The sequence below is a fragment of the Lissotriton helveticus genome, chromosome 5_1 (assembly GCF_964261635.1).
Source record: "Lissotriton helveticus chromosome 5_1, aLisHel1.1, whole genome shotgun sequence".
Taxonomy (NCBI): Eukaryota; Metazoa; Chordata; class Amphibia; order Caudata; family Salamandridae; genus Lissotriton; species Lissotriton helveticus.
In genome coordinates, this window is record NC_136065.1 from 1,207,298,033 (window position 1) to 1,207,324,644 (window position 26,612).

Consider the following 26,612-nt stretch of genomic DNA (forward strand, 5'->3'; position numbering starts at 1 on the left):
GGGAAAGCACTCTATGGCCCCCTTGGCCAGGAGGGCGTGACTTTCTGACGGAGAAGAGCCAAATGATCCCCAGACAGGCGTTGGAACCGAGGTGGCATGGCTGGAGGAGAGGACAGAAAGGGGAGTGCGTAACCTTGGCTGATTATCTGCAGCACCCACTTGTCTGATGTAATATCGCACCAGTGGTGGAGGTGGTGGCTGATCCTGCCGCCCACCGGCATGGAGTGCTCCCTGAAGCTTGGATTAGGAAGGCTTAGAGGCGGAAGCAGCGGGGGTGGAAGTGGACTGACCCACGCGCTGGTTGCCAGACTCGCCCTTGCGTAATCCACGGCCGCAGCGAGGCTGGTTCTGCACAGGCTTGCTGGAAGAGCGTGCCTGGGTGCCCCTGCCCTGGCCACGAAAGGAACGAAACCCAGGCATGGCAGGGACCTTCATGGAGAGACCCAAAGACTTGGCCGTGGCACGAGAGTCTTTAAAGCGCTCCAGGGCATTGTCGGCCTTATCGCCAAAGAGGCGGATGCCATCAAAGAGCATGTCCATGAGCGAGCTCTGGACATCGGGTGAGAACCCAGTGGAACGTAACCAGGCATGGCGCTGCAACGCCACAGTCGTGGAAATTGCCCTGCCCAACGATTCAGCGGTGTCCAAACCACACCGGATGGTAAACTTCGCCGCATCCTTGCCTTCCGCAATCGCTTGGGAAAGGACAGCCTGGACCTCCTATGAACACTGAGGCAAGACCTCAGCCACCGAATCCCACACCGCGTGAGAGTAACGGCCCAGTAAGTAGGCGGTATTAACCGACCGCAATCCTAAGCTGGCTGAGGAGAACAAGCTCTAGCCGAATTGGTCTAGCCTTTTAGAGTCCTTATCCAGCAGAGCCGTGGGAAAGGCACTCTGCGACATTGAGGCCTGAATGACCAGGCTCTCAGGCGTGGGGTGAGTGGTCAAGAAGGCGGGGTCACCAGGTGCCAGACGGGGTCACCAGGCACCGGGCGATGACGCCTGGCGACGTTTTTATCCACCCGCACCCCCGAGGCTGGTGGTTGTAACCAAGTGCCCAAGAGGACTTCGGTGAGAGCCTCATTGAAAGGGAGCAGCAGCTCAGACGACGTAGACGCCGTCTGGAGCACCTCCATAAGGAGGTTGGTCTTAAGGGCCACTGTAAGGAGGTCGAGATGGAGATCCTCAGCAGCCCGACGCAGCACCACAGTACAGGAAGCACCCTCCTCCATAGTAGGCGGAGGAGAGGCAAACCCTGGGTCAGAAGACAAATCAAGCTCGCCCGCATCTTCGAGGTCGTCCACCCAATCCTGCTTGGAGTCACATTGCTGGGCAAGTGGGTCCTCGTAGCCGTCCCAGTCCGGATCCGGAGTAGTGGGAGCCGGCTGCGGCGGCAGGGCCGGAGAGGAGGCAAACCGCGTCGGGAACGGTGCCGAAAACTGCGCCGGTCGGGGCCGAGCCGGAGCTGTATCCCAATGCGGATCCCAGGCCAGAGCGAAATGGTCAGAGAACCGGGGCCGAGGCGGGATAACCGGCACCCAGTCGGCGCCTGTGGCGGCGCCGGGGCCGGAGCCAGCGGCGCTGCACCTTGTGGCGCCAGAGCCGGCGGCGCAGGGTCCTGTGGCGCCGGGGCTGTTGCCGGTGGCGGAGCCGCCGGGACAACAGGATCTGGACACGGGACCGCGGGGCCCGAAGGCGCGTCAGCAGGAGCCCAGGGCCTGTAAAGGCAGTCCAAGGCAGCAAGAAACCCTTGCACCTGTTCGGGAGTTGCCGACGGACCCGGGTATAGCAGGTGGGCTGTGGGACTCCCTGGCTCCAGAGGAGCCGCAGGGGCAGAGCCCCTGCCCCCCTCACCTGCCCCCGGGGAGCGACGGGTGGACGTCGGATAGCAAACACGCTTCTTCGACTTCCTTTTATGGTGTCGTTTACCGGAATCTGAAGGCGAAGACTTAGAGTCCGAGGAGCGACGGCTCCGGTCCCGCGAACCGCCCCTAGACCCGGAGCGGCGGTGAGAGGAGTGCCGGACCTCCAGCAACTTCCGGCGCCGTTTCCACAAGGCCTTTGGGGCCATGGCTCGACAATCACGACAGTCCCGAGAGTCATGATCGGTCTCCAGGCAGTAGAGTCACACGTAGTGGGGGTCCGCCACCGACATGTTACGGCGGCATGACCCACAAGACTTAAATCCGGGCATCCCTACGTGCACCAGGAGACAAGAGGGGGAGACAAAAGTCTCAAAAAGTTAGTCAAAAAATGACTGAGGTACGTGCTCAATCCGGATCTGCGCTTTTGGCGCGGAAATGAAAAGAACTGACGTCAGCGCGCATGGGTAGCGCCTAAGTAGTCTCCGTGACGTCATCTCGGCGCTTACAATGCCAGCGACAGACGCGGAGCCGAACGACGCTACCTACTGACGCGCAGGGGTACTGCTAGCGAAAACTTTCCAGATCCAGTCTGACGCCTAGGGATATTCTAAGGTAAGGAATCTATCACTAACATGTCTCTTTCAGATATCTGTGTGTCCATCACACAGAATTACATATAATGTGCTTTCCTAACTACTGGAACATATTTTGAAATATTCGTACAGTTAACTTACAAGCTCTTTAAATGATGGGTGTTAGAAAAGAAAACCTGGGTCCTATAGCCTTTTCTTTCACACTGGTTGTACAAAACAATCGCCAGTCAGTTCGCTCTTCAAAATCTTCTAACTTTGCAGCAAATGAAAGAAAAGTAAACACTACCTCCAGGATAAAATAAACAGCAATTTGTAAGAAGACATAAGCTAACATGTGACCTCTGTCTTTAGGCGCAGAGCAAATATGACAAGATGAAAAGCCATCTTTTTTGCTCATTTACTTCCTGAGTTAACAGAACATCTGTTCTGTATCAGCTCGCCAGAATGGGCCAGTAAGCCACAAAACTAGCTCGTCCTGAAAAAATCCTACTCTCCATAACAAGAGAGCGAGTAGATTTCTCAATGCCTAATCCAAATATGTAATACACACACAAACTATAGACTGTGTGCTAGGTGTACCTATTTTGAAAATAGATGGAAAGTTGATGATTGACCTAGTACCAGCAGACTGTCAGATAATTCCACCATCCTCCTATTACTCATCACTAGGAAAACGGTGACCGCCATCCAAATAAAAAGACCAAAGCAATAGGTCAGAGACCTAAGTGACCAGATAAAGTTGCAATATCCTCAGCACTACCATGCAAGATACACAAACTGATCAATAAATACTCGGAGACCATGTCATAGATAGAATAGCCCTTAACTCCTCTAAAAGAAAAAGTAAAAACAGTGCAGTGGTTTAGGAACTCAATGAAGAAATCGAAACCCTCAGAACCACAGAACGAATATGACGTTAAAGTAATCTATGAAGAATCTGACCCAACTCCGAATGGAAAGAAATACAAAAAAGAACTTGTTCTAAAAGCCAAATCACCCTTTATCAAAGTAGAAGGAGGGCTGTAAAAAACAAACTTCTGATGGAAAAAATGTGAAGCCTTCTCCACCTTCTTCATGGAAAAGGTGTAAAGGATTGAACTATCCCTAGCTGCCACACTACAGAAAACGCTAAACCAAATGTCAAAGGTTTCCTGGTTGACATTTAAAGACATTTCGTAAGAGGATATTAAGACAATCGACTAAACTAGACTTTCATTTTGGTTTTCTGAAGTACACACAAGATGCTACTAGGGAGGCAGAGCACTTCAGAAGAAGGGGATTGTTACATTTCTTAGGAGGTACAGCGGTAGCATACCTAACACGAGATATGAAAAGTAGATACAGTATAAACTAAGCAACTTCAGTTAGTAGGGACCTTAATAGATGCGTCGATGCACACATTTACATGACAAATTGTAACGAGGAGTGGTGGACACCCAGAACTGACCCAGTGATGCCTCCTTCCTTACAGACGAACCCCTGGGAATCGGAACTGGACGAACTGGAGGAAGAGGAACGCGGTGCCTTTAATTGGGCGTTCCCTGAGGAGGAGGCCCCTCCTTCCGCCCACGTCAGAACAGCCGGATTGGATAAATCCCAGGAAGTATTGTTTGGGGCGTGTGACGTCACCCCGGTGGAGAAGGCGAGGAGCGGAGTCGGAGTCGGAGAGCGGGCAGGAGTACGTAGCGAAGGAACACGAAGAATCCCAGAGGAAGAAGCAGAAGGAAGCGGAGAAGGGTCCCAAGGAGAGCCAGGAGGCCAACGACCCCGTGAGCCGCCGTGCCACACACCCGGGGGAGGAGTGTGGCTTTCTCAGGTACGGCGGCGTATGGCGGCTTGGGTGGGAAGCAAGCGTGTGTAAAAAGTGTATATAGACCCCTAGTACTCCCTAGTCTTCCCTTTCCTCTTGTTCCATTACCCCGCGATTACTCCCTCACTGTCTGTAATCACGTCTCACCACTACCGCTGGTTGTACAGTATCACCGGTGAACCCGTCTCACTACACACGGCCCCGAGGTGCACACCCCCCAGCCGACAATAGAACTAACGGCTTCCTTTCTGTTGGTCTTCTTTTTCATGGGAACCCGGAGCTTGGGAAGCCGACGTATGGACCAGACATCACCGAGCTGAACCGCCCTACGTCAGCCAAGCGGGAACACCTCAAAACGCCAAAACGGATCCGAGTCAATTTGCAAGGGAAAGACTGACCTTCAGAACGAGAAGGACATTAATGTTGAAAACAAAACGTGTTATCCCAATAAAAGCTGCATTACCTCAACAACCTGGCGTGTCTCTCATCCCTGACCCACCAGCCAGGTCCACACAAATATATGTAATTAAGTCTAAAGAAACCTATCAGTTGCTTTAGGAAAAACCTTCATACGGGTATTTTCCTGTAGGTTATCACAATAACATGTTAAAGATGGAAGACACTGTCCAATAAACCGGAGGTGACCAGATTGGCATAAAGTGATCACCGTTTGGCAAGTATAATGGGTCAGATGCATATATGGCCTTAGAACATGAGGCATGCAAGTTCTTTTTTGAATGAGTATAGGCAAGTGATCTAACTGATGTTAAGGGAGATGGAGTATCATATTGTAGAAGCATTGCTGGCTTCAATCAGTAATCAATTTAGTAAAGGCACTATAGAGCATATGTTTACATATCTTCAGGTGCCTGAGACCAGTCTTGATGCTCATGATGAACAGCCTTCAATAGGGTGAAGGTAGATTTTGTGTAGATGGAGAATTGTCATAGTAATTGACAACTATTTGAGGGCCTCTTCAGGGACAAATGACTTTATTCCTCTCATCAGCCTAAATTGATGTTGAATACTTTTTGTCAGTGAATTAATATGGGTTGCTAGATCGAAGCTTTAGTCAAGCATGAAGCCAAGGGCTTTCAGTACTGGCAATTAAGTGGGGGTTAGAATCCAGAATGCTGAGCGCATTAAGCCAGGTTTGAATGGAAGTGTTTTAGAAGGTTGAGCTTCAGATAATGGGTGGACATTGAGATCTGAATGTTTTCCATGATCGACACAATAGACAATCTTTCATGAAGGAAGCTTTTTCAATATCATTTGTTTAGTCGGAATTGAAAGTGGAATGAGACGGAGTTTCTTCTGCAAGATGTCAGAGGTTCCTCTTGAAGGTTAGGGTAAAATCCTTCATATATGGAGTTTGAGATTATTTGTTGGCATTTGTTCTCTAAATAAGAGTGAAACCAGCAGAGAACTGCATCTTGATTCCCCATTCTCTTTTAAAGTGTTTCAGGAGGGTGGAAAGGTTAACTATGTCAAGTGTTGCAGAGCAGTCGATAAGCACCAGCAGACACAATTTCCCTTCATTTAGGATGCAGAGAACATCACAGCTTTGAAGCAATGCAGTTTCTGTATTCTAGCCCCTCTTGAAGCCGGAGATTGGATGTCAATAAAGGGTTTTGTTTTCTATTAATTCTTTAAGTTCAGTAGCAAAACAGTTTTGTAGGACTTAAGAAATGGAGGGTGGACACCAAATAAAGTTATTCAGGAGACTCTGGTCTCATGCCAGGTCTTTGACATTTCAAACAATCACCTGCCTGAAGTCGGTCTTGGTGTTCTCTGAACTTGGGAGAGAAGTGGTTTTGGGAAAGTTCTACACTTTTATTTGGTGTTAAAAGAAACACTGCAGAATATGTCAGTTTTCTAAGCAGTTGGTTGTACAGAATAAAGTTGACCGACTGGTAGTTAGTCTTTTGGGTGCTTTTGTGAGGATGAGGAGTTTACTGAAGTTCTATGGTTTTGAACAATTTCCTTGATTCTTTAAGTTATTTTGAGAGTCACTGAGCGGAGTTTGTTTTTTGTCTTTTTCATTATGGGGTGTCAACTCATTCATGATCTCTATCATGGGAGGTGTACTGGATGGAGTGTGAAGTGACCTCTTAAGCTTTTTCTGTGTGTTGATGTTTTTTGGTGATTTTATTCTCGATAGTGTTTAAACTTGATGTGTTTTTAGTTTCCTAGGAATTCCTGTTAACAAAGTCACCCCTGAATACATGCCTATGAGGCAGCGAAACTTGATGTTTTGATAAAAACAATTTGGAGAAAAGCCCACGTTCATTTAATCAGAAATAAGGGGGTGTTACATACTTATTAGAACCGCTGTATGGCTTAGTGAGTGGCAAAAGAGAAGCAGGTTGTTTTCAAAATGTTCTCAGTGACATTACACTGATCAGCCTTTCAAGGTCTAAAGAAAAGTTTGACATGAGTGGTGCTGCTGATTCAGTATATTACCTTACAAAACAAATCCAGCAACTCCACCCTCTGCAGCCAGCAACATGCATGTATTTTTATGCTGGGATGTTGGGCAGTTGCAAGTGGAGGTGAGAAATTTCTGAAAAGTTAGTCTGTATTGGCTTGGACTGTGGAAATCGGAGACATTTTTGTAAGCATCAGCTTGGTGCAAGCACAGTCACAAGGCTCAGACCTGTTCAGACAAACAGACTTTAAAATTGTTTCCCCATGTAGTGTGCCCCATTGAAATCATATGTGCTACTCCATCTGCCTTCCTTGTTCTTCACACCCACACACAAACCAGCACTCACCACCCCGCCTACACATACACCAACACACAATCACAAACCACACACCTCAGTCTGCAAAAGGTTCCCCTGCAATCCTCTGGAATGGAATCTTCAGTTTTTTTGTCTACCAGAATCACTCCGCTTACTCATCCACCCCACTTCGTATTATGCCCTAAGGGCAGATCGGCCTCCTGGCAAAGCAAGGGGGGGGAGGGAGGGAGGTGGCCCTGTTTATTCGTTCCAGCCTACACTTTCAACTATTATCCTACTCACTTATCCCAGCAGTTGACTATTTGGTAGTACGTTCTTCCTCTTTTTATATGCCAATCACTTGTGTTTTGATGTATCGTCCTCCCCAAAATATGCCTCACTTCCTTCCGGCCTTTCAGGACCTGTTAGCCATATTGGCTGTGAATAACTCGGCGGTCCTGGTACTTGGAGATTTTAATTTTTGGCCATCTGACCCGGCTGAAGACGCTCCTTCCAGAGACTGCACTGAATTACTTCACAGTCTGAATTTCATATCACATATTCATACTCCAACCCACGTTCAAGGCCATATTCTGGACCAAGTTTGGTCTCTCAATATCCCTATCCCTGTTCCCACTGTTACCCCCTGTTTGTGGTCCGATCATTATTTGATTTCTTTTTTTCTGGATCTAAGTTTAACCACAAACCCCCCCCCCTGCCCAAGAACACCTGGGCTCATAATTGGGGCAAAGCTGATATATCCTCTCTCTGCTCCTCTCTATTAGCCTCTAGCCCAGCTATAGAAGAACTCTCCATACCGCTTCAAGCAGAGAGCATAAATAAATGGCTGTCCAATGCCTGTGATTAGGTGGCCCCACTAAGGCGCATTAGGGTAAGACGCGCTCATGATGTTAATAAATGGTTCAGCCCGGAGCTCAAAGAGAAAAAGCTGGCTGTTCGCCGAGCAGAGCGTGCTTGGAGACGCACCTATTGCACTGCCTCTAAATTACTTTACTCCTCCATCCAGGCTGAGTACAAGAAAGCCATCCTCGACACTAAAACCAGCTACTTCTCCAATAAGATCCTCCGGGCAGAGAGCCAACCTAAAGAAATCTTTGCTACAGTCTTTGAATTGGCCTCTTCGGATAGGACCACTTCCAAGCCGGTACCTTCCCAATCCTTGTGCGACTCACTGAACAATTTTTTTATTAATAAAATTGCAGACATTAAGGCCAACATTCCCCCTCCCTCCCCAGCCTTTTTAAATCCTTACCCACCACGCAATATTCATCACCTAGATCATATAACTCCCCTGTCCAAAGAAACATTTCTTTCCTTGCTCCCCTGTGTCAAGTCTGGATCCCCTTCCGATATCTGCCCGGCCTATATCTTGCGTGACATCTTCCTGACCTGCCCTTCCCCCTCTCATTTTTCTGAACGAGACCCTTAAGTCAGGAATTGTTCCTCCTTGCCATAAAACAGCTACCATCATCCCAATTTTAAAAAAACCAGGCGCAGATTCAACAGCGTTAGTAAACTACCGGCCTATTTCCCTCCTTCCTTACCTGGCCAAAGTTCTTGAACGCCACGCCACCAAAGTACTCAGTTCTTCCATCGAGGACAGTGGCTACCTTGTGTCGTGCCAAGCCGGGTTCCGCCCTCTCCATTCCACCGAAAAAGTGGTGGTCTCCGTCACGGACACACTCAGAGAGGGGCTAGATGCTAACCTCCCATAGGCACTGGTTCTTCTTGACCTGTCGGCCGCCTTCGACACGGTGGACCATACCATTCTTCTTTCCCGTGTCGAGGCAGCAGGCATTGGAGGTTCTGCCCTGACCTGGCTTAGATCATTCTTGAGCGACCGCTCACAGGCAGTCCACTTGGCAGATTTTTTCTCCCCTGCTCGTAAAGTGCAATGTGGCGTCCCCCAGGGATCTTCTCTCTCCCCTCTTCTTTTTAATTTGTATATCTTTCCACTTATTTTTGCTTTGCAGAGGATGGAGGTCACGGTGTTTAATTACGCCGATGACCTCCAGCTCATTTTTAACCTCTCTGATTCTCCTTACTCGATTCACAATTTCCAGTCGGTGATGGTCTTTATCAGGGATTGGATGAATTTCAACCATCTTAAACTCAACCTTGATAAAACTGAGCTTCTCCTCACCGGTGGTAAACTCAACCCTTGGTCTCCTATCTTCTGGCCCCCTTCATTTGGTCTTCCCCCCTCTCCTTCTCCCTCCGTTAAGACACTGGGGATTATGCTTAACCAACACCTCACACTCCCAGATCAGCACGGTGGTTTCTTCTTGTTTTTTTATTTTGCGCACTATTCGAAAGATCTCACGGTTCTTTTCTTTTTCAGCTCTTAAGCTGATTCTAATGGCTATGGTTCTTTCCCGTTTAGATTACGGTAACGTACTGTACAATGGTGTCCCCGCATACGCCATTCGGCGGCTCCAACTTGTGCAGAGCCAAGCCACCCGCTTGGTTTACGGCTTACCTAAATCACACTTTTATGAAGTCCAAAGTTGAACCCTACATTCCCAGTAGACAACTGCGTTCTTCCTCTCTGTCTCTCTTGGTGGTGCCCAGGTTCAGGAAGAGCAGAATGGGAGGTTCTAAGTTCTCTGTCCTTGGTCCGCTGTTTTGGAACTCTTTACCTCTCTCCATGAGATCAACACCATCTTACCTGGAGTTTCGCAGCACTTTGAAAACTCTTTTGTTCTCACAGGCTTTTATCATCTAAACTGCTTTGCCACCTGACTCAGGATTTCTCCCCCACAGTGCCATGAAACCGCTAGGTAAACGAGCGCTTAACAAATACCCTTAAATTCAAATTCACTGTAATGGTTTCCCTCATAAGAACAGCAATTTGCACAACTATACAGAAAGCCCCTGCCTGCTCTGTATGAAACGCTATACTAGCTATTGCATTGTTGTTTTCTTGAGTGCCAACAGCTGATAGGAACTACACATACCCCCATATGAGAGAAAAAGAAAAAAAAAAGTGGCTAAACCTGAAAGTGTATCCTAACACTAATAGAATCCATTGAAGAATAGATCCTCATCACTGTACTCTTAAGCAGAAACATAGGCTTACAATATGAGCTACAAGAATACAATTCTCAGATATCTACAAGCAAAATCAACTGGTGGAAAAGCGCAAAGGAAAAAAAACAGAACTATAGTGGTTGGTAAGCACTATACAGCGTGGAAATTATACATCTCTGCATTTCTTGTTCACTACATGGTACAAAAGATAATTTTGTCTTCGATGCGCAACACATGCAATGAGTTGCACAACCAGTAGGATACATAGATCACTTGTGGATGACTGTTCCAATGTGCCCTTTGTCTAATACAATCAGGGGCTCATAAGCACATAAAAGTGGCAAACAAAATTTGAAAAAAGAGATTACCTGGCCGGAGTGTATAGAGACCTTTCACAATATTTGCCATAGTCGAAGGGGTTATTTGGAAAGGAGTTGACTGAGCATCTAACAGTAAAGCTGAAACAAGAACAAAAAAAGAGTTAGCTGTAATCTCAGAAAGTCAACTGTTTCATTCGATCAAGTGTTATTCATCATGGAACAAACCGATAAGAAAAAGTTACTCACATGTGAAACTGGTACATAATGAAAACTTTTTACTTGATAAATACTCAATATCTCAACAATGTCACTATCAAAGCACCATTTTTTTCCTCTATTTTTATACTTTAATAAACAAGCACTGACAAACCCAATAGGTCATGGCTCTAAAAAGCAGAGCCTCATGGGGCTCTATTACAGATAGAGCACACTTTCCCAGTTTGCGGCACGGCACACCTTAAAACAGGTGCGCAGGGTGCAAACAGGAAAAGTGCGCCCTGGGGTCAGCACATTCAAGTGATAAACGGAGTGGCTTTGAAGATGCGGCTCCGTGTTTCACTGTGCCGGCGGCAACCCGCCTACACTTTTACAAGAGGAGAGAGATCCCTCTGCAGTCGGGTGCAGTGAATGACTGCACCTGCCTGCAAGGGGATGTCTGGGGGGTCCACAGAACCCCCTTCCCACCTGCAAAGGTGTGCCATCGAAGACACACAAACTGCGCACTGTCAGTGAGCCTCCGGAAAAGCTCTTTGTCTCTGCACCCGCGTCTATAAAACAGCGAAGGAGAAGAAACAAAGGGATTCTCTCATTTGAATGGGGCCACGCCCCCATGCAAATGAGCGAACGCTCGCTGGTGATAGCACTGGCGCACATTTAGCTATCAGTATTACAGAAGGGGCTGCACAAGCATCTGCAACCCTTTCTGTAATACCAAAGTGCCCCAGGGACGCGCAAAGCGGGCACTAACACCAGTTGCTGCCCCGGGTCACTTCTGTAATCCTGCCCTTGGTGTGACTTTTTTTTTTAATTAGCCACATTCCCTGGGGCTTACACTAGCCAAACTTAGTATAGCTATGAAATGGGGGGTTGGGAACCCACCAACAATGAGAAACTGGGCGAGCGAAAAGGATAAATGTATGGTAACAGAGAAGGTCTTCAAAAATAGGGGCTGCCCTAAAAAGTGGAAGAAATGGGGAAAATGGAACTATGAGAGGAGAAGTCTGCATCTCCCCATCCACTGAACTAGCAGGATGGGACAGAAATAGAGAAGGACCCGGACGAAAATATACCTGAAAGTGCCGTTATCAAGGGGTCACCGCTGTATTGTGAAATGTCTTGCGTGTTAAGTGAAATGATGAGTTGGCATGAATTGTAACACTGTTTAAAACAAATAAAAAGAATTGATAAAAGAAAAACAAATTAGCCATGGGCATCAAGAGGCATACATACACATGGCTGGCAAATTTGCAATGGATTTTCTATTTAAGAAAACAGATTACAGATCAACGCCAATTCATGCACATCATGACATGTTTACATGCATGTCTTTAGATATGCGTATGCAGGTGCACTGATGCATGCCAACAGTTTTAGTTTGGAAGATAAGCGCCGCCCCAGGGGCTACGTCCCTTAAGTACACAGCGTGATTTCCAGTGAATGGAATAGTCCAAACTTAATCAAAGATGAAAGGCAGGTTAGGTTAGTCTATTCTCAAGAACTGAATTCATTCAATCGTCATAAATTCTGTTTCATAGGTGTTTTATTCACATGTTAACATGTGAATTAAACACCTATGAAACAGACCCCATCAAATCTGAACACAGACCAACACGCTCCAGGGCGGGACAAACAAGTATAGGGAGGAAACCCGTCAAATCAAATATAAACAACAAAGACATTCAATCATCGGCAGGGGGCCCACTCTAAGGGCCAGATGTATCAAGTTAAATGGCGATCGCAAACGCTGAAATTCGCAAAATTTCAGCGTTTGCGATCACAATTTAGCTGTGTGCAATGTATGAATGAAAAACCTACTCGCAAAATAAGGAATCGCAAAATTTGCAATTCCCTATTTTGCGCACTCATTTAGAGAATTACAATTTGCGATTCCCTAAATGCAATTCTAGTAGCCATCGCAAATTGCAATATTGCTGTAAGGAATCGTAAATTAACACCAACTTCAAGTTGGTACTAGTTTACGATTTCCTCGAAAAAAGCACTTTTTTGCTTTTTTCAAAGTGCCATGTGGCACACATACATGCCCTTAGGGCATGTATGTGCGCCACATGTGCACACATGCACTTTTCAGGGGTGTAACAGGGTGTCCTTTTCGAACCCTTGAAATTGCATGCGCAATTTGCAAGTACCGATTGGGCACTCGCAAATTGTGCATGCAATTCCCATTCATTCCTAGGGGTCTCTTGGCCCATAGAAATTAATGGGAAAGGATTTCTTAATTGTGAAACGCAATGTGCGATTCGCAATTAAGGAATATGTAGGAATCGCAATTATTATTGCGATTTCTAGCTACATAGCATTTTGCGAGTCGTTAATAGAGATTCTCTAAAAATCGCTATTAAGGACTCGCAAACTGCTACAATTATACATCTGACCCCTAAGGGCCTAATTTGAAGTTGGTCAGTGTATTCCAACCTGTGCGTAAACCCCCGTTTACGCATGGGTCAAAATTACATTTGGTTGAATTTAATCAAAATCACACAAAAGGTCTCTCGTCTCTGTGAAAAGATTCCCATCAGTCACCACTCGGATCCGCCCTTCCTCATCTGGGATCTTTCCCTCTCGGAGGTAAATTGTGAGACCCACTGTGGACTGGCAGGTGGTTAAAGCCTAATCCTACATGTGGTGCCCAGTGTGAGGAGAACACATGATGTATAGTGAAGTGACTGAAAGCAGTGCTAAAAGTGAAGTGCAAAGTGAAGTTGTGAAAAAAACTGTAAAATTAGGTAAAGAAGAGAAAAAATATATTTATTAGGATTCTCTTTGATCCTAAAATTAAGAAAGTGCGTAGTGGTCTAAACAAATAACCACTAATGAAGATGGAAGGTCGACATGTTTCTGCAGACTAATAAGATCCACGTGGTATCTAGCTGCTTCATCAGGACCATTAACGCTACTGCTTATAAAGAAATTAGTGAAAAAGATAAAATATCACCTGAGATTTAGTGATAACATCCTTCTCCTGACTTGATAGTTCAAAACAGGATGTCAATCCATCGCCGACAAAACACACATATAGGGAAAAAAACAAGGTGCAAGGCCCACCTTATCAGACTTCAGTTTATACACCCATCTTTGTTCTTTTTTTAATAGGAAACTGCTGATGTCAGTTATATGGGGTGGGATCATAGGTTGTTCAATAATCGTCCATTTAAGATCTGTGGGTGAATGACCAACCTCGATGAAATGTGTGGTCAGTCTCGTTGCTTGTTTACAACATCTAATAGAACTCTTGTGCTCTGAAATTCTTGTTTTAACTTTGCGTGTAGTCATCCCTACATACACCCACAGATCTTAAATGGACTATTATTGAACAACCTATGATCCCACCCCATATAACTGACATCAGCAGTTTCCTATTAAAAAAAGAACAAAGATGGGTGTATAAACTGAAGTCTGATAAGGTGGGCCTCAATGAGGACATCCCATGGATGTCACTCTAAACAATGATAATGACAATGTCGGTCGACATGATCGGTATAAGGGATATTTGGGTCAGATTGATGATAGCCCAATTACATACTATTACACCAACTCACATGGCATCTACAATTATTCCTTTCTAACAATTAGAAGTATGTACGTTGGACTGACAAGACAGTACATAACTAGATATATACTTTAGAGAGATCTCTAATTGTGAGTGTGCTGTCTGCCGTGCCCATCTCCTGTATAATTGAACATTTGGACACAACATTTGACATTTTCTGTGCAACAATCTTTTATTATAGACCTAATTCCTATACCAAACCAAGGCATAGATACATGCATTTTGGTGTTAGGCTTTCTGTAAAGAAACACACCGGTTAAAGATCAAAATCTGATTCAGGGCCCTCTGGATGCATAAATCACCCGCGAAAATGGCAATTATAAAAATCGTTGCAATGTACGAGACACAAGAAACTGCTCGCAATGCCCTAAACAACTGTCGCACTGATCGCGCTTGATAAATGGGTGAATAGTGTCACGAATGAGTAGTTTTTTCTAAGAAACTACCTCTCCCATGATCCGACGCGCGTCGCGTGTCAATGACGTCATTCGGGCGCATGTGTACGCTGACAAACCGGAAATATAATGCGGGCTTGGGCGCGGCGTCGGTACCTCCCACGACAGCCCAGAGGGACGCCTGGGGTACCGACGGAAAGGTAAGCGCAAGCACGACCCGCTTAATCTTTTGTGCTCAAGAGCTCTTCCCATATGATTGAATGAGATATGAGAGATGCGTGTAGGAACATCGGCTGTGCATAACCGCTGGATACGTGCCTGTCTGCCTACTCTGGCTTTGTAGAGTGTGTCCTGTACGCCATAAATTCAGAGGCGGAAGGCTGTCATGCGGTCATGAGTTAAATATACGCTATCAACTATCCTCTAAAAATTGAAAATTCTAAACTCAACCCTTTTGACTGCCGTGCGAGAACAGTCCCTGGCAGTCACTAAGAAGGGCTTCATTAAATAGATGCATGTGAATCCATATACTTCAATTCCCGCACAAATATTTCGGTGGCAATTAGAATAAGGATGTCACACTATCATGCTAAGTTTCAATACAAAGTGGTAGCACTGTATTAACACCGAACAGTGCATTTCTCGAAATGGATTTCTGACTTGATGGCTGTGTTTTTAATGGATTGATACCTTGGGTGTCCTAATTTCCTGCTTATCTGTTTTTCGCTACTTAGAGCGGTGCCCTGTTTTACCTGCGCTGTAGCCAGGTGAGGTGGGTCTTTTCTCTCCTGCCAAATTGGTAAGTGAGCAGCTATAATATTTGTGCTGTTGACGGGTGTGTATGATGTGTATATGAAAAATACCACACTTCCGTCACCAATGAGATCACGCTGTGTTAGAAAGATTTGTTTCAATACAGTGGTTTATATTCAATTTTCTATGCACTTTGTTTTTTCCCTATATGTGAGTTTTGTCGGCGATGGATTGACATCCTGTTTTGAACTATCAAGTCAGGAGAAGGATGTTATCACTAAATCTCAGGTGATATTTTATCTTTTTCACTAATTTCTTTATAAGCAGTAGCTTTAATGGTCCTGATGAAGCAGCTAGATACCACGTGGATCTTATTAGTCTGCAGAAACATGTCGACCTTCCATCTTCATTAGTGGTTATTTGTTTAGACCACTACGCACTTTCTTAATTTTAGGATCGAAGAGAATCCTAATAAATATATTTTTTCTCTTCTTTACCTAATTTTACAGTTTTTTTCACATTTTCACTTTGCACTTCACTTTTAGCACTGCTTTCAGTCACTTCACTATACATCATGTGTTCTCCTCACACTGGGCACCACATGTAGGATTAGGCTTTAACCACCTGCCAGTCCACAGTGGGTCTCACAATTTACCTCCGAGAGGGAAAGATCCCAGATGATGAAGGGCGGATCCGAGTGGTGACTGATGGGAATCTTTTCACAGAGACGAGAGACCTTTTGTGTGATTTTTATAACACATTATTAGTTTCACCCCTTTTCCCTCTTTTCACCTTATAGGAATTTAACTTAGTTTGCATTTTAGCTGACCCCTTGCTATTTTTTGTTGAAGTAACTGCTCCTAGGGATAGTAGCATTGTTTGGGTCGTTAAACCGTCCCTTAGACCCTCTTCCTCCCTGTTTGTTAATGAATTTAATCAATCAATAATTACTATATGTGTTAAATACCTCAACCTTTATTGCATTTCGGCAAGTCAAACTTAATTTAAAAGGGGAAATGTCTACAGTATTTACGGTACAATTAGGATTGTAGTGTATTAAACACCAAAATCCACAAGTTATTCCCCAGAAACTCATAATTGGTGCCATTTTGCACACCCGATAAAGAACGTACCCGTGGTAAAGTTAGTAATCAGGTGCCATAAATAGCACCTGCCAGGGGCGGATTCCGAGGCTCACAGGGCTCCTTTTCCTGCGGACATCACTGCTGGGGGCCTGACACTGTGGTTCCCCCGCCGCCATGTAGATTACATCGCTCGCCCGCGGAGAGGGGAAAACCACAGCCCCCAGCCTGCCTCGGGGGACTGTACCGCCCACTTCCCTTCCAGCGCGCCTGGAGGCGCTTAAACTCACACAGCATCCACTGAGGAGCGGGGCTGCACTACACCTGCGAGGGGCGGATTCCGAGGCTCACAGGGCTTCCTTTCCTGCGGACATCACTGCTGGGGGCCTGACGCTGTGGTTCCCCCGCCGCCGTGCAGATTACATCGCTCGGCCGCGGAGAGGGGAAAACCACAGCCCCCAGCCTGCCTCGGGGGACTGTACCGCCCACTTCCCTTCCAGCGCGCCCGGAGGCGCTTAAACTCACACAGCATCCTCCGCGTCGCGGACTCGCGGGGACGGCGCCGGGAGGAGCCCAGGCAGAGCGCGGGCCGTCTGTGGCCGTCAGAGGCCAGAGGAGGTCGGGTCGGGCAACCCCCCTTGGCTTTGGGGGAAAAAGGACATGGACTAAGGTATGCGTACCTAGAGACTATCCACGAACACTTCTGCTTCCTCTAAATGGTCTACCTATTGGCTATTAAGATACCTATTGGACCGATATAGGCTCGTGTATGTCATTACTGGTTATAACTTAGTTGTACCATGGCTTTTAAAGGGGCCTCCAAACAAACACTCTCTCTGGGGGGTTCATTCAAGGGGACTCTGGACTATGAAGTGACTAGGGTAACATCGGCAATTGAGAGAGCAGAACATAGTTTGTTTACAGAAACTATGTCCTGCAAACGATCCCCCTTGATTCAAACGGACTCATCGAACTCTTTATTGCTGAGGGAATTAAATGGAATTTGTAACACCAGGTACTTCTTAGCAGCACAGGGAACTGAGCAATTGAGTCCCCTAACATGCCCTATGGAAAATAGAAGCCCCGAGTTTAGTAAATATCCCCAACCAAATAAAAGTCCCCTGGAAACTCCATCCCCATTAATAGATAAAGCTAACACTCAAGCGATCACGCATTCCCAGGTCCCTCCCCAGAACAGAAAGCGTAAAGGTGTGGAACACAGGGGGAGTCTAGCAAAACATCCAAAATTGATTTTACGTCCACCTTCGGTCAATGCCACCATCACACCTGAACCACTCAATGCAAGTCCAATACTGGAAACTTCTGTATCCACTTTACCATCCAATCTTTTGGCCCAGCTTGAAGAACTGGTTAAAACCCTATTATCCCCGCTCATAGAAAGGATCAAGAGAATTGGGGAAAAGCTCATGATGATAGAAGAATCTATCAAGCTAAGCAAGCAACCGCAGAGCCCAGCTGCTTCCAATATGCTCAAAACTACTGCACATAGTAAAACTGCCCAAAACCGGTCACTAGATTCCATATTACTAGCCTCAAATAGCAAGGAAGTAACCAAAACATCGACAAAGGAACTGAGATCTGCCGCTAGAGCAGGGCCGTCCAAAATAGCCACGAGCTCTGAGGGGTCAGTTGCTAACCAAGGCAATACGCGTAGGAAAATTAATTGTATAAATCTACCACCAGAGGCAGCACCTTATGTGTGCGTCCTCTCTGGAGTACCGGTGCTCACAAACGGGAAAACTGAAGGGCATCAGGACCTCAAAACTAAAGTACAATTTTGGTTAACTAAGAATAGACCCCTTCCATCTAATATCGATGGAAGAATTTTAAATGTCAGAAGGGTGGGATGGTTAGGTTCCCGTCCTAAGGACATGGCTGGAGATCTGGTAATTGTTATCTTCAGGGACAACCAGGTCATCCCATATCTACGTAGTTGGGACTCACAAATAGGAGACGGGCCCATAGCAACAAGAGAATTGTCCGATTTGTATCCCAGAACCGCGTATTTGCCCCCCACAAGATGGAGCGTAGAGGAAAACCACTGGGCGAGCAGGAGGGGCCCCGTAACGAGTAGTTACAAGATACCCACCTATAATCGTTATGACCTTCTTCATGGCTAAGATTTGGCGATCTGAAAGCATCCAATAAGCGTAGTTACTTTTTTTTGCGTCGTCAAATTTAATGAATCTTAATTGATGTCACCTATGTGCCTTTTTTTACATAGCTTAGATTTAGTTTCATATTCACTCATTTTACTTCCTCGATTGTAATTGTTTCCTTTTTAAACCTGCAAAATCTACCTTGATGGGTTGACTCCTTATTGTCTGTCCACAGGGAAAATTGATTTATGTCTTCCAAACTATATTTTATTGTAAATGAAATTTGTATGCTGTATGCTTTTATGGTTATTAATTTTAACCGAATAAAGTAAAGTAAAGTAAAGTAAAGCACCTATACTCGTAATAAGGGCCTAAGTGTAGACTATAAATTAAAAACTATAGGTCTGCCAACACACAGATAAAGCAGTCTGTAGCTGAAATCTAAAAAAGATGTACACGTCAAAGTGAAAATTAAAACCCTTTTGACATGTGGTTCACAGGCTTGACATATCTGCATTAATGCCTTCTGAGATATGCAGATCAAACACGTATTTTTCCTCACATTGTGAAAGGTTTCGCTGTCAAAAGCATGGTGAGCCAGTGCTAGACCCCCATTTAACCTACTTCGTGGTGTCTGTTCTTCTCAGAAGAGTGTTCTTTTTGGGGTGTGTAGAAAGGAATTAATAGTCGTATCAAAGTGACATTACAGCTGAAATGAACCATGACACAGCAATGGGTGAAAGCAAATATTACAAAGCTTTTTCCGGACAGAGGTGCTGGCAAATTTTCCTCTGGTCAATTTTGGTACAATATCTCTAGAAAACAAAGCTCTCCTCTAGAGGGCTCAGGCAACTCAACAAACTGAGGACACTACATAATATAAGGTACTATAAAGTTGAGATAACATTCTCCTTGGCTTTACGTCCCAAGTTAAAACGTGCAGCAGGATGCACTTGAAGCATTTAGAAATTGTGTAAATAAAGTTAATTATTCTTTACATAGGACCCTTTTACTGGAGAACTAAGCAAATATGGATTTGAACCATGTCCCACAAATACTTGACAGCAGAAGGGACTATATGATCGAGTAAAGGCTGTATGACACTTTAAAACTAGGACTGGGAAGATTTCGTTAACCCCCAATATACTGCTGAAGCACAAGTTACTACTTGTGTAACGATATATCTGTAAGAGACATTAGTTAGTGATAGATTCCTTACCGTAGAATAGATTCCTTACCTTAGAATATCCCCAGGCGTCAGACTGGATCCGGAAAATTTTGCGCAGCAATACCCCTGCGCGCCGGCAGGCGTCATCCGCGGCTGTCGTCGGCATCGGAATGACATCGCCGGAGTACTTAGACGCCGCCCTCGCGCGCTGACGTCAGTTCTGATGCACAGCTTTTCTGCGCCAGATACGCAGAGCCATGATAGAACCAACACTGGTGCCATGAAACTAGGGCCCTGAAAGGGGATGACCTTAACCCTAGATATCGGTTCTCAGACCGGGGAGGATGGGTGGGTCGGTAAGGAATCTATCACTAACTAATGTCTCTTACAGATATATTGTTACACAAGTAGTAACTTGTGCATCTGAAAGAGACACGTTAGTGATAGATTCCTTATCTTAGAATAGATACCCCAGCAATACCAACCCCGGTGGTGGGTCTGCGAACCAATAATCACACCAGAAAGTCCTGGAGGACGGAACGGCCAAAGAAGCCATCCCTCCGGACTTGGCTGTCCAGGCAGTAGTGTCTTGCAAATGTGTGCAGCGAGGCCCACGTAGCTGCCGGACAAATGGCCTGCAAGGGCACTCCTCGGCCCAGGGCAGTCGTAGTCGCCGTGGCCTGAGTGGAATGAGCCCTCAGCCCAACAGGAGGTTCCTTCTTAGCCAAGGAGTAACACGCCTGGATGCACAAGATGATCCACCAAGAGATTGTCCGCTTGTGCACCACCCGTCCCTTCTTAGCGCCCATGTAACCAATAAAGAGTTGGTCATCCACCCGGAACTGGCTTGTGCGCTCCAGATAGTAAGAGAGCGCACGTTTTGGGTCCAGACGGTGGAGCCGCTCTTCCTCTTTCGAGGGATGCGGAGGCAGAAAGAAGGTGGGCAAGGTGATGGACTGCCCAATGTGGAAGGCCGTGACAACCTTGGGCAGGAAAGAGGGTCTTGTCCGCAACACAACCTTGTCCGGATGGACAGAGAGGAAAGGAGGTGTGGAAGACAGAGCCTGGATCTCACTCACTCTCCTGGCAGAGGTGATGGCAACCAGGAAAGCAGTCTTCAAAGTATGAAGACGGAGAGGACAGTTATGGAGCGGCTCAAAGGGAGCACACATTAGATAAGTAAGTACAAGGTTTAAGTCCCACTGGGGCATCACGAAAGGAACAGGAGGAAACGTGTGTGTGATGCCCTTCAAAAACCTATTTACAATTGGGGACTTGAACAAAGATGGCTGATCAGGTAGCCTTAAAAAAGCGGAAAGGGCAGAAAGGTAGCCCTTGATAGTGCCCAGAGCAGAGCCCTGCTGGGCAAGAGAAAGAAGGAAGAGGAGAACCTCAGAAAGGGGGGGCAAAGAGTGGATCCACAGCCTTTGCTGTGCACCATGCCACAAATCTGTTCCACCTGCAGGCGTACACCGACTTTGTGGAGGGACGCCTGGCTGCCAGAATGACATTACAGACTTCAGGAGGCAAGTCAAATGGCCTCAACTGTCGCCGCTCAATCTCCAAGCTTGTAGGTGGAGACTGGACAGGTTCGGGTGGAGGACCGTCCCCTGCTGCTGCGACAGAAGGTCCTCCTGAAGAGGCAGACGAATCGGGAGATCGACAGACATGCTGAGTAGCTCTGGATACCAATATCTTCGCGCCCAGTCAGGAGCCACAAGGATAACCTGGCCCGGTCGCGCCTGATCTTCAGCACTCTGGGCAGAAGTGGTATAGGCGAAAGGCGTACAATAGACCGCAACTCCATTCGCGACGAAAAGCATCTCCGAGCGAGTACTGCCTTGGAAATTCCAACGCGCAGAACTGATTATATTGCGCTTTCTCTTCTGTGGCGAATAGATCTAACCAAGGCTCTCCCCACTGCTGAAAGAGGCCTTGCGCCACATCCGAGTCCAGACGCCATTCGTGATCCATCATGCACAGACGGCTGAGTTCGTCTGCCCTGGCGTTCAGAGAACCTGCCAGGTGTTGAACCACCAGGGTCACGCCTTGATGTTCCAGCCACTGCCAGAGGCGCAGAGCCTCCTGGCATAGGGTCCAAGACCCCACCCCGCCCTGTTTGTTGCAGTACCACATGGCGGTGGTGTTGTACGTGAACACCTGCACTACACTTCCCCTGACAGAGGGAAGGAATGCCTTCAGTGCAAGTCGGATCGCCCGCAGCTCCAGAAGGTTGATGTGGAGATGGGACTCCGCCAGAGACCAGAGGCCTCTGATCTCCGCCTCTCCCATGTGGGCGCCCCCCCAGCCCTGGAGGGTCGCGTCCGTCACAACTACGTGCTCCGGTTGGGGAAGGAAGAGGGATCTGCCGCTGACCTAATCGCGGTCCGTGAGCCACCACTGCAACTGTCTTGCAGCGCTCTCCGAGATCAAGCCATGGTCTGACAAGTTGCCCTGATGCTGGGCCCACTGAAACTTCAGGTCCCACTGCAGAGCCCACATCCGCCACCGGGCGTGATGCACCAGAGGGATGCAGGAGGCCATCAGCCCCAGAAGCCGCAGCGTCAACCTGACCGAGACTCGGGATAAAGGCTGAAAGATCGGAATCAGAGGCTGAATATCCCGAACCCGCTGTTCGGGAGCATAAACCCGAAACTGCGCCGAGTCTAGAACCGGTCCGATGAAGAGGAGCTTCTGAGATGGACACAGGTGTGACTTCGGCACATTGATGGAGAACCCCAGCAGGTGCAGGAGATCGGCCGTAGTCTTGAGGTGGCTGACGACTGTCTGGGGCAAGCCCGCCTTCAACAACCAGTCGTCGAAGTAGGGGAAGACTAAAACCCCTAACCTGCGCAGATGAGCTGCGACCACCGCCATCACTTTCGTGAACACCCGTGGGGCGCTGGTAAGACCGAAGGGGAGCACGGTAAACAAAGTGCTCGTGGCCTACCATGAACCACAGGTAACGCCGGTGGGCCGGCAAGACGGGGACGTGGAAATAGGCATCCTGCAAGTCCAATGCTACCATCCAGTCTCCTGGGTCCAGGGCAGCTACGACCTGAGCCAAAGTCAGCATCTTGAACTTCTCCTTCCGGAGGAAGCCGTTGACGTTCCGTAGTTCCAAGATAGGGCGTAGGACCCCTTTGCCCTTCTTGGGTACCAGAAAGTAGTCGGAGTAACAACCACACCCTACTTCTGGCCCAGGAACGCGCTCGATGGCCCCCTTGGCCAAGAGGGCCGTAACTTCCTCTTGCAGAAGCTTCAAGTGATCCCCCGACACGCGGTGGTATTGCGGTGGCATGGCTGGAGGGGTCGTCCCGAAGGGGAGGGAGTAGCCCCTTCGGACGATTTGCAGCACCCACCTGTCCGACGTGACAGTGCGCCAGTGGAAGAGGTGATGGCGAACCCTGCTCCCCACTGGCGTCACATGGGCCTGAAAGCACGGACTAGGAGGGTTTTGAGGCGGGTCCTGCAGGGGAAGGTGTGGACTGGCCTCGCCGTTGTCCCCGACCTCCGCCACGGCGGTTTCCACGGCCGCCACCGCGCTGTGTAGCATTCTGCGGTGCGTGGCTGGCAGCACGTGTGGGAGCGCCCCTTCCTTGGCCTCGAAAGGCACCCATTTGCTGGCGTGGGGCCGAGAGGCCCAAGGACTTGGCCGTAGCCCTGAAGTCCTTAAAACGCTCAAGCGCATGGTCTGCCTTGGCGTCAAAGAGGCGACGGCCATCAAACGGCATGTCCAGAAGTGTGGCCTGGACATCGGCCGAAAAGTTGGCGGACCTCAACCAGGCGTGGCGTCGAACCGCCACCGTCGTTGCCATCGCTCTGCCCAGTGAGTCTGTGGTATTCAGCCCACACAGGATGGAATAGCGCGCTGCATCTCGACCCTCCGCAAGGGCTTGGGCGAGTTTAGTGTGGGTGTAGCGGCCCAAGAGGCATGCGGTATTGACTGACCGCAGTCCCAAACTCAGGGACGAGAACACTTTCTTTCCTAATTGCTCGTACCTCTTGGATTCCCGATCGGGCGGAGCCGTCGGGAACGCGGTCTGCGAAGTGGAGGCCTGGATGACCAGGCTCACGGGGGTGGGATGGGTGGACAAAAAGCAAGGGTCGCCCGGGGCCGGGCGGTAGCGTCTGGCCACGTTCCTAGCTACAGGCTGACCTGTAGCGGGCTTGGACCAAGTGCCCAAAAGAAGGCCTCATTAAACGGCAGTAGAGGCTCAGTGGAGCATGCTTGCGGTTTAAGGACCTCAGTGAGGACGGCCGCGATGGGGAGCGTCAGGCCCAAGGCCTTGGCCGCTCGCGTCAACACTACACTGTAGGCAGCCCCCTGCTCCGTAGCCACGGTGGGAGAGGAGACAAATCCAGTGTCTGGCGAAGTGACAATTCCACTGGCCTCCCCAAGCTCATATGTCCAGTCCTGTTGAGACTGGCACTCCTGTGCCAGAGGGTTCACAGACACCTCCCAATCACCCTTGTCACCCATCTCCTGCAAGTCAGGTTAACAGATGGGGCCGGTTTGTGGAAATAGAAATCTCCATATGACATCGAGAGCGTAGCCGCTCCGGCGCCGGAACCGAATCGAGGGCAGGATCGGGGACGGCACCCGTAGGCAGCGCCGGGGGCGACACCCGCAGGTCCGGCGCCAGTGAGGTTGTGAGGTCAACCGGCGACGACCCGGATCCTTAACAGGATCCAGCGAGGGCCTGCGGCGCCGGGACCGAAGTCGCCGGCAGCGCCGGGGCCGGAGCACCCGACGGCGTCGGAGCCGAAGCACCAGACCCGCTAGGCCCTCCAGCCGGGACCATTGGGCCCGGAGGCGCCTCTAGACCCGGCAGAGGAGGGAGGGACCTCATGGCCATGAAGTACCGCTCGACCTCCTCTGGCGTCGCACCGTGCCCAGGGTCTGGAAGGTGTGGAGCAGGTGGCGACATCCGCGACTCCGTCGGAGCCGCGTGGGTGGTGTCACCCAAACCCCCGGCTGCGTCGCGCGAGCATCAGGGTGGGTCCGAAGAATGACGACGTCTCTCCGACCTCTCATGCCCTTTAGTCAAAAATGACTACGGGGTAGAGCTTCTCCGGATCTGCACTGGCTGGCGCGGAAAGAAGAAGAACTGACAGCGCGCGAGGGCGGCGTCCAAGTACTCCGGCGACGTCATTCCGGCGCCAACGACGCCGACCAAGGACGCGGACGACGCCTGCCGGCGCGCAGGGGTATTGCTACGCAAATTTTTCCGGATCCAGTCTGACGCCTGGGGATATTCTAAGGTAAGGAATCTATTCTAAGGTAAGGAATCTATCACTAACGTGTCTCTTTCAGATATAAGCATTATGGTTAACCCCCTAATAAACAAATGAAATTAGCATTCTCTTCTTTTCTAAAACTAAGCATTCCATAGATTTTACCTTCCGGTTCTCATGATTTCATAGTTCCTGCCGTTTTCATTGTTTTGATATATTTGCCTCTGAAATCGTGTAATTAATAGGGGGCATGATGTGATGGTTTTCCATAACCAAGCAAGCCACATTATTTTGTACTCCTTAGTAACTAGGACCAAACAAGTCCATGCACTACATAAACTTCTTTAGAGAAAATGCTTGAAGCTGTGGCCTCTGAATGTTGGGATCGACTTAGGGATTGTTATCATCAGACTCTCTGAACTTATTGTGCAGTCCTATCCCTTGTATATATGAGATTCCATAGGTAGAGGTTTTTTTGTTTCACTAGTAACTTTGTGCCGTTTGGCAACTCTGCACGAAACAAACACAAAAAATGCATCCACCTCGGTTCCTGGGTTTCCACTGATCGTCAAGTGAGGGTTAAAAAATAGCTATTTCCAATAGGAAAACTTGCTCTCAGATACAGAATAAACGGTTGAACGGAATTGCAGCAAATTTCGCAAAATGTGGAACTCAACATAAAAGGTTGAATTTGGTGATTTGGTTTCAATTTGTTCAGCCATTTTGAGTAATTAGCATATCTGCACTTGTTATGAATGCACCCCAATATAGGCTTAGGTAGTCACACGACCTTTGACCTACATTTGTCCTAGCATTGTTCTACATAACGGGTCCGGAACTGACCTTTTCCCTAGTTGGGTGCTGCATAAACGTCGCGTGGTTTTCTCAGAAAACCAGCCTAATTTATTATGCCTAAGTATTCTCAGTATCACAGCAGAATTGCCACCTTCTGCATAATAACTCTGTATAAGGGTCACCACTATTGTCATCCTTGGTAAACATGCCCATAGTACACATCTAGCTAGAAACCCTGAGGGTACCTTTCGGGTATATAAGCACCACATCTTCGCTGGGCAAACCAGAGGAGAAAGACTTCCATGCTGATATGAGACGCTGATGTCCCTGCACGCAGACACTCCAGCACGCAGTGGTCTGACATCCCTCACGGGGTTCGTCATTCTCTCACATCAGGTAATGGGGTTGGCTCTTTCCTGAGGGGATTTTTGGCTCTACACCTACATACATATGCTAGGTACACTTAGGTACATCTAGTTAGAGTTGCATCGTAGGAGTACTCATCATTTTTGTCATGTATCTATATGCCTGCATATATTCATTGTTTAGCACTATGGTAGAACTCTACCTTCTATTTACTCTATTGATACTTATAACCGTATACATCTGTTTCTGTCTAATGGTTGTTGCAGTACACGTATTTTATACTAGAATGACGCTGGTTCAATAAATGCTTTTTTTAAACGTCCCCATCGTTTATTCTCTCTGAGAACAAGTGAGCACACGTAACTGAGCGAAAAGTACTGTACTGTTTCCATGATCCCTGAGGTGGCAGGGTTGTCATGTTCGATAGCTGCCGGAAATGATTTGCTCCTTGGTAAGGGTGTGGGGGCTAATAGTGGCACTGTGAGCTAGCTGGTCTACAGTATAACATATCCTTCGGGGGGTGTCTGGAATGAGTCTGGACAC

The 26,612-nt window shown here is 47.8% G+C and overlaps 1 protein-coding gene across 1 annotated transcript in view; it reads right to left on the reverse strand.

Moving 5' to 3' along the window:
• The window catches only part of CACUL1 (CDK2 associated cullin domain 1), a 375,285-nt gene that overhangs the window by 130,608 nt on the left and 218,065 nt on the right, over nt 1–26,612 (reverse strand). Inside the window, exon 6 of the mRNA XM_078643906.1 lies at nt 10,414–10,503. Within this exon, the coding sequence (XP_078500032.1) occupies nt 10,414–10,503 (90 nt within the window). The remainder of the gene's footprint in view (nt 1–10,413; nt 10,504–26,612) is intronic.